Source organism: Natrix helvetica (assembly GCF_964273705.1).
Source record: "Natrix helvetica genome assembly, chromosome: 2".
Lineage (NCBI taxonomy): Eukaryota > Metazoa > Chordata > Lepidosauria > Squamata > Natricidae > Natrix > Natrix helvetica.
In genome coordinates this window covers 206,794,294-206,807,522 of record NC_138552.1, presented here as the reverse complement: position 1 = coordinate 206,807,522, position 13,229 = coordinate 206,794,294, and the positions used below count along the sequence as shown (strand labels likewise).

The following is a 13,229-nucleotide window of genomic DNA, read 5'->3' as shown; positions in this document are numbered from 1 at the left end:
ATCCAGGTCATGGTTATATCAAAGGTGCTTTTTCAAGAGGCAACTGGACTTTCTGGTTTTTCTTTGAAGACATTTCTCTTCCCATCCAAAAAGCTTCTTCAGCTCTGACTGGATGGTGGGTCCTTCCATTCCCCACTATCCAGTCAGAACTGAAGAAGCTTCTTGAATGAGAAGCGAAACGTCTTCAAAGAAAAACTAGAAAGTCTAGTTGTCTCTTGCAAAAGCACTTTTGGGACACGCAAACCGATGTCTTCCAAAAGATTCTCTAAGATATTCCTTAAAGAACTACTTACTTTCATGCGTGCAAGTTGTATAGCTGAAAATTTCCTTTCTCCGTGGACTAATGGAACCAATCTATTATATAAGGCCTGTAAAGAATACAACAGTAAATATCATTAAGGTAAGTGCTGTTCCAATCAAGTATTATAGATAGATAATTCTGTTTAAGCTTCATATCCATGTCACAAAGCTGTTCTAAACATGCCTCTATTTGCTGTAGCTTCTGAGACAGTTTTCCTTCTTTTTAAAAAAAGAAGCAAAGCAAGATGCTATAAAATGAGCTGGTGTCATAATTAATAAAATGCACATGAATGGGAAAGGAAGGCTTTGGCAGACAGATAGCATAGCACTGCCCTGAAAAGCTGAATTGAAAACTGAAAAACCAGTGTGTGTCAGGTTCAGGGGGCAGAATTGCATTTAGTATAACTCTTTCCTTAAGTACAGCATTTATTTAATTACCCCTCCCTCGGTCCCCTTGGAGGTTTTATTATAGGGAATCTAATTTTTTCCTTGCCTAATACCTTAAATAGTCTGGCCCTGGAAACTAGGTCTGTTCTTATTTATGCAGCAGACTGGAACTAATTTTTGAGTCACTCAAATGCAGTTTCCACCAACTTGGTTCCCTCCGAAGTGTTGCATTGCAACTCCCACAACTGAGACATGGCCATCACTTTGTCCTGGAGTTCCCATTCCATTTTTGAGCCAAATGTAAAAGGAGAAAGGGAAAATCAAACTCAAGTTTACGTAATGTTGAATCTAAGGCAAGAATTTAGCCAAGCCTAATCCTTTGATTTCGTAATCTAAATTCTATGTATTTCAAGAGAAATATTTGATCCAACTGTTATTTCAACTTCAAAATGAGAAAACACAGTGTGTATAATCATCAAATTTATAGATATGTAATGTGGCATGTCACAATTAAAAGACCGTCTTGGAGGACATGGGCATATCTTTTCCAGCTCAAAGATTTATGTATATATTTATGTATATGCATGGAATCACTGTCAATGGTGCTACATAGCTATCTTTTTCAAAATAAGAATACCTGAATGGGCAACTTGACCTTTGCATCTCTCCAGAGTTTGGGACTATCTCTAATAATATACCATATGTCCACGATAGCAATTTTAACATGACAGATTTCATATTATATTATCTGATCCAAACTTTCTATAATTGTCCAACTCTATTGGCATGAACATGATAAAGAATTATTAAACAAGCAGAAAAGATGAGACTCTGAACCACAAAATACCTTTGTTCATTGACTAATCTCAAAACCAAGGCATAAGGGCAGCACAGTGTTCTCCCCAATTACAAAACTTTTTATTTTCTCCACACAAATCTCAGATCTTCAAATTCCTAGCAGTCAGTGATGGAATATTTGAATTAAGGAGAAACTTGCTAACAGTGTGGACAATTAACCAGTGGAACAGTTTGCCTTCAGAAGTTGTAGGTGTTTCATCACTAAAGGTTTTTAAGAAGAGACTACATAGTCACTTGTCTGAAATGGCATAGGGTCTCCTGCTTGAGCAGGGGACTGGACTAGAAGACCTCCAAGGCCCCTTCCAGCTCGATCGATTGATTGAAATGTTTAGGGGCATCATTTTCTTGTTGGTAATCTAAGTACATGGATTTCTGCCCACTACAGCACAAGTTGATTGAGTTCTCCTCCAGACTTTTGGAGGAGAGAAATCCATTTGCAAGATTTCTCAACTCTTGTAACACTAAGACATATGGACTTCAACTCCGAGAATTCCTCAATCAGCATTTGCTGGTTGGGGAACACTGGGAGTTGAAGACCACGTGTCTTAAAGTTGCCAAGGCTGAGAAATCCTTAATTAATGTCTACAAGCATGAGTAGGCACTACCTTCTTTTTTTCAAAATAGTAATAGCCCCAGTAATAGTAATCATGGTAGGATCAGAAAGGGCTTGAAACTTTGAATCATTCTGTCATCATTAAAGAAAACCTCTCCTTCATAATGGGAAGGAAGGAAGGGAAAAACCCAACTTTTCTTTTCTCCACACAAGTCTCAGACCTTCAAACTCCTAGCGGTCAATGATGAAATATTTGAAATGGTTTTAATTATTATATTCTCAAAATTGCATTTCACAGAAAATTACTGTGGAGTGAAGGATTATTCTTACCTTATCAGACTGAGTGTTCTCGTGTAGAATTCTAGCATCTATGGCAGCAGCCAGCAAATTATTTGCTGCAGTAATGGCATGAATATCACCAGTTAAGTGAAGGTTGAACTATATAGGAATAAAATATGAAAAAGACATTCTTTTTGCACACTCCATTAAACTAGTGTCAGTTGTTTCAACCCATCTAAACACTTTCACTTCTGGGATTAGTAGTTCAGATGAGCAGTTTGAAATATTATGGAATCATAACTGTCGTGATTGAAGTGATTTACTACGCTATAGATGGTCCCAGTTCTGTGTTCAATAACTTAGTTCTCATGACCTAAGCAGAAATTCATACAGGAAAGTTGAAAATATTACTTTTTTAATGTGGCAGGCTGTGGGTGATTTGCACAGATCCATTTAGAGATCATTTTGATTTATGATTTGGGTAAAGAGGAACAAAAATGACATGTGTTTTAAAATAACTGTATGAATCCACGTCAGACTCTATAAGAAATAAAAATCTGGGTGGCAAGTAAAGCTTTTCATGTGTTTCCTTAATTGAAAAGTTTAAATAATATCCCTGAGAAAATTAATCTAATGAATGAATAAGTCTGTTCATGTGTCTGTCTGTATATCATTTACCTATATAATTTATATAGCCACCCACCTCACAGAACAAGTGCATCTTACAACTTAAAACAATCAATAAGCACCCACAAATGTTATTACAATTATTAACAATTAAAACATCCACTACTACAAAAAACCAAGCTAAAATAAAAATTAGAAGAAGGGACATTGTCAATAGTGCAGCCATTTCACTAGCTCACCCACAAATCTTGGGTCCCCAGGCCAAATCTTGAGTGACCTTCAGAAGCTCAAAGAGATGAAGCCGACCTCACCTCAGTGGGGAGAAGAGTCCACAATGTGGGCACCATTTGAAAGAAGGCTCGCTGTCTACAATCCACCAAAAGTAGCTTCCTAGACAATGAAACCCATAACTTGCCCTCTCTACTAGATCTAGTGAGACGGGCAGATGAAATCAGGGAGAGGCAGTTCTCAAATAACCTGGTCCCATGCCCACCAGCACCTTGAACTGGGTAATTGCTTGTGCCGCTGCATTTTGCACCAACTGAATTTTCCAGATGCTGTTCAAAGGCAGCCCCATGTAGAGTACATTGTGGTAGCCTAACTGAGACATGACTAGGGCATGAGTGACTGAGAGTAAAGCCACAATCCAGGACCATGATGGCAAACCTATGGCACGCAGCGCACTCTCTGATGGCACACGAGCTGTTGCCCCAGTTCAGCTCCGACGCACATGTGTGCGCACCTCCCGCCAGCCACCTGGCCTTTGGGTCTCTGCCGTGCATGCATGGAGGGCGGGGGGTGGGTGTATGCAAGTGCATGAGGGGCAGGGGGCATGTGTGCATATGTGGGAGGCATGTTTGTGTTAGTCGTGCATGCATGTATGGGGGCTGCATGTGCATGTGGGGGGAACACATTGCATTTTGGGGGTTTTGGTGTGAGCATTTGCGCTCGTGCGCTTTGGGCACCCGGTCCGGAAAAGGTTAGCTATCACTGATCTAGGATCACATGCAAACTGGTACACAAAATGAAATTTTCAGGATGGCCCTGGTATAAGCAGAGGAAGGTTGATTTTTTTGAGTGAAAGGCACTAGAAACTAGGCAATCAATTCTTTCTAGGACTGCCTGGCTTAATCCTTGTTTTGGAAGTTTCTGTTCAGTCTGAATCTGGGATGTCCTACAATGCTACCAAAGATGAAATGTGCACCCCACCTCAGGGAGCAAATTATCTTGGCCCAAGCTGAAGTCATTATTTAAAAATTAAAGTTGGGGTGCTATTTAAATTAATTTCACAGAAAAATCACTCCTTAATGCAGAGGACAATTAGGCCCTCTGTATTATTTAATTTTCCAAGCCAAAATATGTGTTTACCTCTTCCATGGGTATGACTTGAGCATATCCACCTCCTGCTGCTCCTCCTAACAATGAAGAGAACATGTTAGCAAACTATGGACGATAGAGGTCATGATTTCCCCTCATTTCAAGTTGACATTCCCTCCTTACTCAGCTCAGGATTAATGATCAGGAAGTTAATTCAGTTTCCTTATATGAGATTTGGATTGCCTATTGTCTCCAGCATCTTTTGGGTCTGTAAGAATACCTCAAAACCCCCTGGAACAGGGTAAATGCTTGGCGAATTTGGAATGGTATGAAGGATTTTAGGCATTTGAGGGTCAAAACTCAGGAGACTGCCAACACCTTTCCAGACTAACACATTACATTAAAAAGCTATAGCTACAGTGATTTAAGGAATGAAACAAATTTAATCCTCTCAAATTGGGTTTCGTTTCATAAGGGGAGGGGATTTTAAGAAATAAACAGAGTGTCTAAATCTTAAGGTGAAGTAATGAGCTGTGAAAATAGCCTTGAGAGACAGGAATAAGAGTCATAGCCTAGAGAATAGTCTGATAAACAAAATTTGAATTCTGGGAGTTGAAGAACACAAGTCTTAAAGTTGCCAAGTTTGGGGACTCCTGTGTTAAACCATTTCAAAAAGTCCACAACTTTTGGCTCTATCAACTCCACTAATATCCATCACTAATATGATGTCACCAGCCAACCAGCCAAACATGATGTCACCAGCCAACCCTCCTGTGATTTTCAAAGGGAAATCACTGCCAGCTCTTATAGGAGGAAGTAATGCTTACCTTTAACACCAAAAGTAGGTCCTTGAGAAGGCTGTCTCAAGCAGGCAAAGGAATTTATTTTAAGGTGGGCTGTCAGTGCTTGGACTAAGCCAATTGTCACAGTGCTCTTCCCTTCCCCAAGAGGTGTTGGCGTAATCCTAACAATATAAGACAATAAATTAAATTCTGCTGCTCCTAGCCTAAATAAGGATATTTCAATCAAACAATGATATTTTACCATTCTTATGTAAAATTAATCCAGGCACAAACATATGCCAATCATAGAATAAAACGGAAATAATACAACCTAGGATGATACATAAATTAGACAACAATTACTTCTGATAATTAGGGGACACGGTGGCTCAGTGGCTAAGATGTTGAGCTTGTCAATCAGAAGATTGGCAATTCGGCGGTTTGAATCCCTAGCGCTACGTAACGGAGTGAGCTCCCATTACTTGTCCCAGCTTCTGCCAACCTAGCAGTTCGAAAGCACGTAAAAAATGCAAGTAGAAAAAATAGGAACCACTTTTGGTGGGAAAGTAATAGCGTTCCATGTGCATTCGCCGTTTAGTCATGCCTGCCACATGACCACAGAGATGTCTTCAGACAGTGCTGGCTCTTCGGCTTTGAAATGGAGATGAGCACCACCCCCTAGAGTTGGGAACAACTAGCACATATGTGCGAGGGGAACCTTTACCTTTACTTCTGATAATTAATCATAGTAGATCTTTAAAAAGAGTCGTAGTAAAGTTGTGAACAATAGGAATACACCAATGCATCTATAGCTCCTACCCAAATTATTATTTTATATTATAAATTATTATTTCAGCAAAAATAAAATAGTGAATCACAACATCAGTAAGATAGGATTTCTCAAGCTTTGCAGTGCTATGGTGCACTACACTTCATATAGGATTGACCTTTATCATCATTGTGATATCACCGAAGAATCTGCTCTAAATAATAAAATTGAACTAAAGTTTAAAACCCTAAGACCCCGGGGGATGCAGTGATTTTGAAATGTAAGGCTGGCAGAAAAGAAATCTTCCATATAATGAAATCTCTTTGAGCTGGATGGCATTTCTTGATAATAAAAGATTAGAAACTTGGATGACTGAGGATATATGGGAAAACAGCTTAATAATCTTCTTGAGTGTGAACAGTGAAGGTATGAGGGTTAGAGATTTTCTTCTTTAATTAATTTCCCCTTTTTAAACATAGTTAACATGGTACACAAATAATAAAATCCGTGTTAAAAGTATTACCAGTTGAGAGATATTATGTGCAATCAAAATTCACTGGCAATATTTCAGCTTAGAATTGGCTTGAGGTATATTAATGTGCCTACTGTACTAGGGGTTTCTGAAGCGATGGTCACTAGCTTCATAATGGCAGGCACCATTAGGTGATTGAAGCTCTGACTCCCTTTAACATGTGAATATGTAATAAAGAGTAAAAATACAAACCTACATAGACAGAGATGAAAAGGTAAACTAAATTTCATCCAGTTCTTCCAACCAATTAGTAATGTGGGCAATAATGAGAAGGCACCAAGGGGGCAAATGGCAACGTATGTATTGTGATGTGACTGCACACATTATGTTGTTTGAAACATGGCATCATTGCTAAATATGACATTTCTGAAATTATACCACAGTGTGTTGTTGTCAAGTTATAATCATGGCCTATTATGAAACCAACAATTAGTATATTCCTTTTGAAATAAAAGTGCCAGACTCAATTTGGTTTGGATTAGTGGACATCAATTTAATATATAGCATAGCATAACTGATTATAAATATTCAGTTCCCCTCCCCAAATTTCTTGTGTTAAACACAATTTACATCTTTTGTGAGTTCAGTGCATTCAAAGAGATTTACAAATATTCAGATTCAAGCTGAGAGTGTAATGAATGAATCTCTGGAGCAAGATAGATTCTTTTCAAAATCAAACCTAAGTTTGAACTGGATTTTTTGTCTGTTCCAAAAATCCAACTAATTAATTTCCAAATGAGAATTAAAATGGAACTGCATCATGTAAGACATTTTATCAATTTTGTCATAAACTATGGTCAGAATTTAATTCATATTTAAACATATATATATTGAAAATATTCCAGATATTTTATTTTTATTAGCTAATATCAACCTAAAATCTAAGGGACTGGTTTGGACAAAATTCAGCAGAACTTTTTCATGCGGCTGTTGATGAAAATAGGATTGCCAACATGATCACCAATGTCCAATGACAGATATGGCACAAGAATAATATCAATCTAAATGTTAAAAATGTGTTCATTCTTCTGTTGCATGCTGAGACACATTGAAATCATTATTCACAGTCAATGTTTCAAAATGTGTATTTATATTATTTAAAATAATTAAATTTCACTCATACCCATCCATTTTTATACCTATCAAGCTATCAATCAATTAATCAGATGACAGGATTTTTTACTGCTTCCATCATTTACTCCCAGTAGTTTTGAAGTTATGATTCTTTTTAAATATTATTTTATTGATCGTTTTAGAAAAGGATATAAATCACAATGCATGAATGACAGATAAAGAGAATTAAGAGTAGAAAGAAATTAGTAACACATGGTCTATAATGTCATGAAGGTTATAGCTTTTCAATATATCCTTAATTACTACAAAGTAATAAAAATGAGTACAATACAGGCATATCTCAGAGACACTGTGGGTTCAGTTCCAGACTACCACAATAAAGCAAATATCATAGTAAAATGAGTCACACAAATGTTTTGCTTTCCCAGTGCACATAAAAGCTATGTTTATACAGTATAATGTAGTTTACTAACTGTGCAATAATATTAGCTTTCAAAAAAACCCAATATACATACCTTAATTAAAAAAATATTTTATTGCTAAAAAATGCTGATCATCACCTGACCTCCAGTGAATAATAATCTTTTTGCTGGTAAAAGCAAGTGTGAAGGTTCCAAGAGTTGCCCTAATTAATTTATGAGCCCCGGGACGAAATTCAAAGTAAAACCATTCGTTTATTAGGACTAACATCTTGGCACGGACTTCTGTGTAGCTGAAACTAAATTACATTTAATGGCGGCTGACCTTTACCCCTATGCCCCCTCCCCTCTGGCTGAGGTCATCAATCACATTCTCCAACAGGACGTTATGGCAGGGTTCTGGACATGCGCATTCACATTCCAGTACAGAAATATGAGACTTTTACTCTGGCCAAAAGTATGCATGGCATTTCCCTCCCCTTCTCAAGGTGATAGTAGTCATGGAAACACCTTAGGCGTTGACATCCGGCTCCCCTCACTTCCTGAAAGCGACCTGTATAAAACTTAGGCGTGCTTGGATTTTCTGCATGGAATTTTGCTATAAGGCGATCAGCCTGGATATTTCTACTTTTCATCCAAGATACCTCTGATAAGGGGTAGCCCTTCCACTTGATTAAGTATTGGAGTTGTCTCCTGTGCCATCTTGAATCAAGGATACGCTGAACTTCATAATGTGTTTGGCCCCCTATGACCATAGGGCCTGGGGGCTCCCGGGGTAGTGGTCTCAAAGTGGATCCAATCACAGGTTTTAAGAGGCTGCTATGGAATGCTGGGTGTATCTTCCCCAACAATCGAGGCAGTTTCAATTGCACTGTGACCTATGTTCCCTCTAAGGTGCGCAGCTGTGCGGCAGCGCACGTGGCAAGAAAACACCGCGCAGCACTTTTCAAGTGCCGCGCAGTGATTTCTATTGCCACAGGTTCCGGGAGCTGGGGAGGTCCTTTGCAGGCAGCTAGAACTGGCCGCCCGCAAAGGACCTCCCTGGACTTCTTTTGATGAGCATGGGGCGACTGAGGGTAGTTGTAAAGCCCCCGCCGCCGCCGGAATAACTGCTGCCACCTCCTTCTCCTCTAACAGCACTGCCGGATTTGCCTCCCGGCGCTGCGGCTGAAGTGAAGCCGGCAAAACTCCAGCCGGCATCCCCGCGTGTGGCAGCGGCGCCTCCCCCTCCGCTCGGAGCACCTGAGCTGAGCTCCGTGTTATCCCTGCCCCCTCCTCCTCCGCCGTGCTTTTGAGGAGCCATGAGGCTGCAGGAGCCAGTAGGAAGGCGGGGAGGGGAGCAGGGGAAAAAAATGCCTCATGGCTCTTCAAAAGCACGGCGGAGGAGGAGGAGGGGGCAGGAGTAACGCGGGGTTGAGTTCAGGTGCTCCAAGCGGAGGGGGAGGCGCCGCTGCCACGCGCGAGGATGCCGGCTGGAGCTTTGCCGGCTTCACCTCAGCCGCAGCGCCGGGCAGCAAATGTGGTGGTACTGTTGGAGGAGGAGGAGGAGGAGGTGGCAGCAGTTATTCTGGTGGCGATGGGGGCTCATCGACATCTTCAGCGTCAGCCCTGCCCACGATGAAGAAACCAAAGATGGAGCAGATCCATGCAGATGATGTCGCTGCAACATGACTGGAGGAGGAATTCTGGGAGTTGAAGTCCACAAGTCTTAAAGCTGTCAGGTTTGAAGACCCCTGGGTTTTTTTTTCCTAAAGGGTTAGGGGTGCAAGGGTCTTGTAATTTGACAACTTTAAGACTTGCACACTTCAATGCCAGAGTTCCTGAGCCAACATGACTGGAGGAGGAATTCTGGGAGTTGAAGTCCACAAGTCTTAAAGCTGTCAGGTTTGAAGACCCCTGGGGTTTTTTTTTCCTAAAGGGTTAGGGGTGCAAGGGTCTTGTAACTTGACAGCTTTAAGACTTGCGTGCTTCAAATGCCAGAGTTTCTGAGCCAACATTTTGGTTGCTAAGCAGGAGCGTTGTTAAGTGATACTGACATTATATAACACTTTTAATTAAGTGAGTACCTTGAAGAAACATAACTTTGAGTTTCAAATAATACTGATTTCGTTGTTGTCTTAGGTGACATCTGTGAAAAAAATTCAGGTGCTCTGGCATGAAAATGTGCCGCTCAAACACTATACTTTTCTGCTCACATTGAAAAAAAATTAGAGGGAACATTGATTGTGACTGGGTTGATGATCTTTACTATAAGGAATGGTCCCATAAACTTTGGCCCCAGTTTCTTGCTAGGCAGTTTTAATCTCAAATATTTTGTGGAAAGATAAACCTTCTCTCCCACCCGGAATGGCCATTGCGGAGCCAAGTGTTTGTCTGCCTGTTTCTTATAGGTTTGTGCCGCTTTAGCCAGTGCCTTTTTGACATTTTCCCAGGTTGCTTTCAGCATCGACATCCAGTCAGCCAAGCTGACTGAGGAGGGGGGGATCCCTTGGATACTCAGGCATTGGTACGAAGTCCATACCGCTCACTATTTTGAATGGCGTGAGTCCTGTGCTACTGTGGACAGCATTATTGTACGCAACCTCAGCAAAAGATAAAAGGTCTGCCCAATTGGACTGCTGATAGTTCACATAACACCTCAGGCACTGCTCTACCATGGTGTTCAGTCTCTCTGCTGCCCCATTGGTGGTCGGATGAAAAGCTGAACTAAGACCCTGAGATGATCCAATGGACAGCAGGAACTCCTTCCAGAACTTAGCCGTGAACTGGACCCCTCTGTCTGAGATAATTCTTCGAGGTACTCCATGCAGTCGGTAGATATGCTTCACGAACAGTTTAGCCAGCTTGTGAGCTGAGGGTAGTCCGCTATAGGGTATGAAGTGTGCCTGTTTGGAGAACAGGTCTATTACAGTCCAAATCACTGTGTTTCCCCCACTTTTTGACACTTTTTTGTGATTTAGTTTCAGCTATCTGTGAAGGTTCCAAGAGTTGCCCTAATTAGTTTACGAGCCCTGGGACGAAATTCAAAGTAAAACCATTTGTTTATTAGGACTAACATCTTGGCATGGACTTCTGTGTAGCAGAAACTAAATCACATTTAATGGCATCTTACCTTTACCCGTGCCCCCACCCCTCTGGCTGAGGTCATCAATCACATTCTCCAACAGGACGTTATGGCAGGGTTCTGGACATGCGCATTCACATCCCAATACAGAAATATGAGACTTTTACTCTGGCCAAAAGTATGCATGGAATTTCCCTCCCCTTCTCAAGGTGATAGTAGTCATGAAACGCCTTAGGCGTTGACAGCAAGCACAATAAAGCAAAGTGCAACAACACAAGGTACGCCTGTAGGCTTCTCTTCTTTTCAAAGGCAATGTATAAATAGCCACCTATCTACGATTTTATAAACTTATAACAGGAAATTTAAGGCTGAGTTTGAACCTTTTAAAAAAATTGGAGGAAATAAAGATGAAGGTTCCCCTCGAACATCTTTGCTAGTCATTCCTGACACTAGGGGACAGTGCTCATCTCCGTTTCAAAGCTGAAGAGCTAGTACTGTCCGAAGATGTCTCCGTGGTCACGTGGCCGGCATGACTAAATGCCGAAGGCGCATGGAACACTGTTACCTTCCCACCAAAGGTGGTTCCTATTTTTCTACTTGCATTTTTTACGTGATTTCAAACTGCTAGGTTGGCAGAAGCTGGGACAAGTAATGGGAACTCACTCTGTTACGTGGCGCTAGGGATTTGAACTGCCAAACTTTCTGATCGACAAGCCACTGAACCACTGTGTTTCTTTGGAGAAAATATAAGACTTTAAAAAGTACTAATGATGCAGACTGTAAAGTGATAAAAATGACTGCATGACTAAGAGTATTTTGGTGAGCCAAAATTGCAGGGGATATATGTGGAAAGGAAAAATGTTTTTCTATCTGACAAAGCACTTACGGAAATTAGCAGTGCTTATTTAACAGAATTAGATCTCCCTTCTCTAGGATACCATTGTTCAGATATGTTAAAGATCCGGTCCCATAATTCCCATGTAAAGAGCAATTGTTTCTATTTAGCTGTAAAAACACTGACCACCATAAATTTGCACTGCAATCAGTGCATTTCTGCAGAGAGATTTCAAAACTACCCAAGCTATTCATCTGGGGCATCTCTTTTATCAGCCAGAGAAATTCAAGTAAAAAACTAAACAAAACTAAATTACATTTTCATTCACATCATTCCCACTCCATTTCTAATGGAAAATGCTTGCCAAGATATGCTACATTTAACTGTTTAAATCTGTGGTACTTTAGCAAATGCAGTGAAATAAGTAGTTTATTTAAGGTATGTGACATTGCGGATTACATTTTCATTCCCAGGGATATACAAGCATTCAGGCAGAAGTGAGCCAAAAGCGGTAACTCCTATTTCATGACCTCCTAAAGACTCAAGCTAGAAATCCACTTCTAATTAGAAACATATTTCCCTGAACTGCAGAAACTTTGCAAAAGGTCCAGCTGTCCGTGGTAGGCTACATTTGCTTTGGGTGAAAGATGCAATCAGAAATATGTTTTTAATTTATCTTTTAAAAGAACTGAATATTTTGTCTATCGTTATTTTTTTTAAAAAAAAACCTATATAACAATTTTGTGAGCTCAAAAAAATCAATGTTTTCTGATAGTCTGAATTTCACAATAGGGCCACGGGTACCAAGTTACAGGAGCCCAGAAGGAGATTGTTTTCAGTTCCTATCTCTCAGCACAGCTTATCTATCTGATGATCTCTTCATGTTGGAAAGGGAACTTTCTGTAAATGTAGCATTTTATATTTGTATTCTGAACCAAAGAAGACAGTTTAAAGAGAACATGAAAGAAAAAAGAAGTATACAGGTAGTCCTCACTTAACGACCAATCCCTTAATGGCTGTTTGAAGTTATGATGGCCTCCTAAAAAGGTACTTATGACCTAATTTTGAACTTCTAACCTAGCTGTTCCCTACAATCATATGATTGCACTCTGGATTCTTGGCAACCGGCTCACTTTTACAGCTGTTTGCAGCGTACTGCAGTCATTAATTTCAATTTTTGATGTTTTTTCTGGTTTCCAGCATTTACTTTGTTTTTGACAAAAAAAAAAGCCATTGCATAAAATGGATTCACTTAATGATCACTGTCTTTAATTTACGACCACTGCATTCACCTAACGACTGCCACAAAAACGGTTACAAAATCAGGCAAGGTCACATGATCACCGACTTAATGGCTGCGATGACTTATGACTGTAATTATGTTTGATTGGTGATAAAGAACTAGATATGAATTTTGGAATATTCTGCAATAT

The 13,229-nt window shown here is 40.1% G+C and overlaps 1 protein-coding gene across 2 annotated transcripts in view; it reads right to left on the bottom strand.

Annotated features, from left to right (window-relative positions):
* MTHFD1L (methylenetetrahydrofolate dehydrogenase (NADP+ dependent) 1 like) overlaps positions 1–13,229 on the bottom strand; it is a 146,051-nt gene that overhangs the window by 101,510 nt on the left and 31,312 nt on the right. For both annotated transcript variants that reach the window (XM_081945648.1, XM_081945649.1), the window contains 4 exons: positions 5,149–5,285; positions 4,373–4,419; positions 2,429–2,536; positions 294–368 (listed from right to left, as the gene is read on the bottom strand). In XM_081945648.1, coding sequence (XP_081801774.1) covers positions 294–368; positions 2,429–2,536; positions 4,373–4,419; positions 5,149–5,285 — 367 coding nt within the window. The remainder of the gene's footprint in view (positions 1–293; positions 369–2,428; positions 2,537–4,372; positions 4,420–5,148; positions 5,286–13,229) is intronic.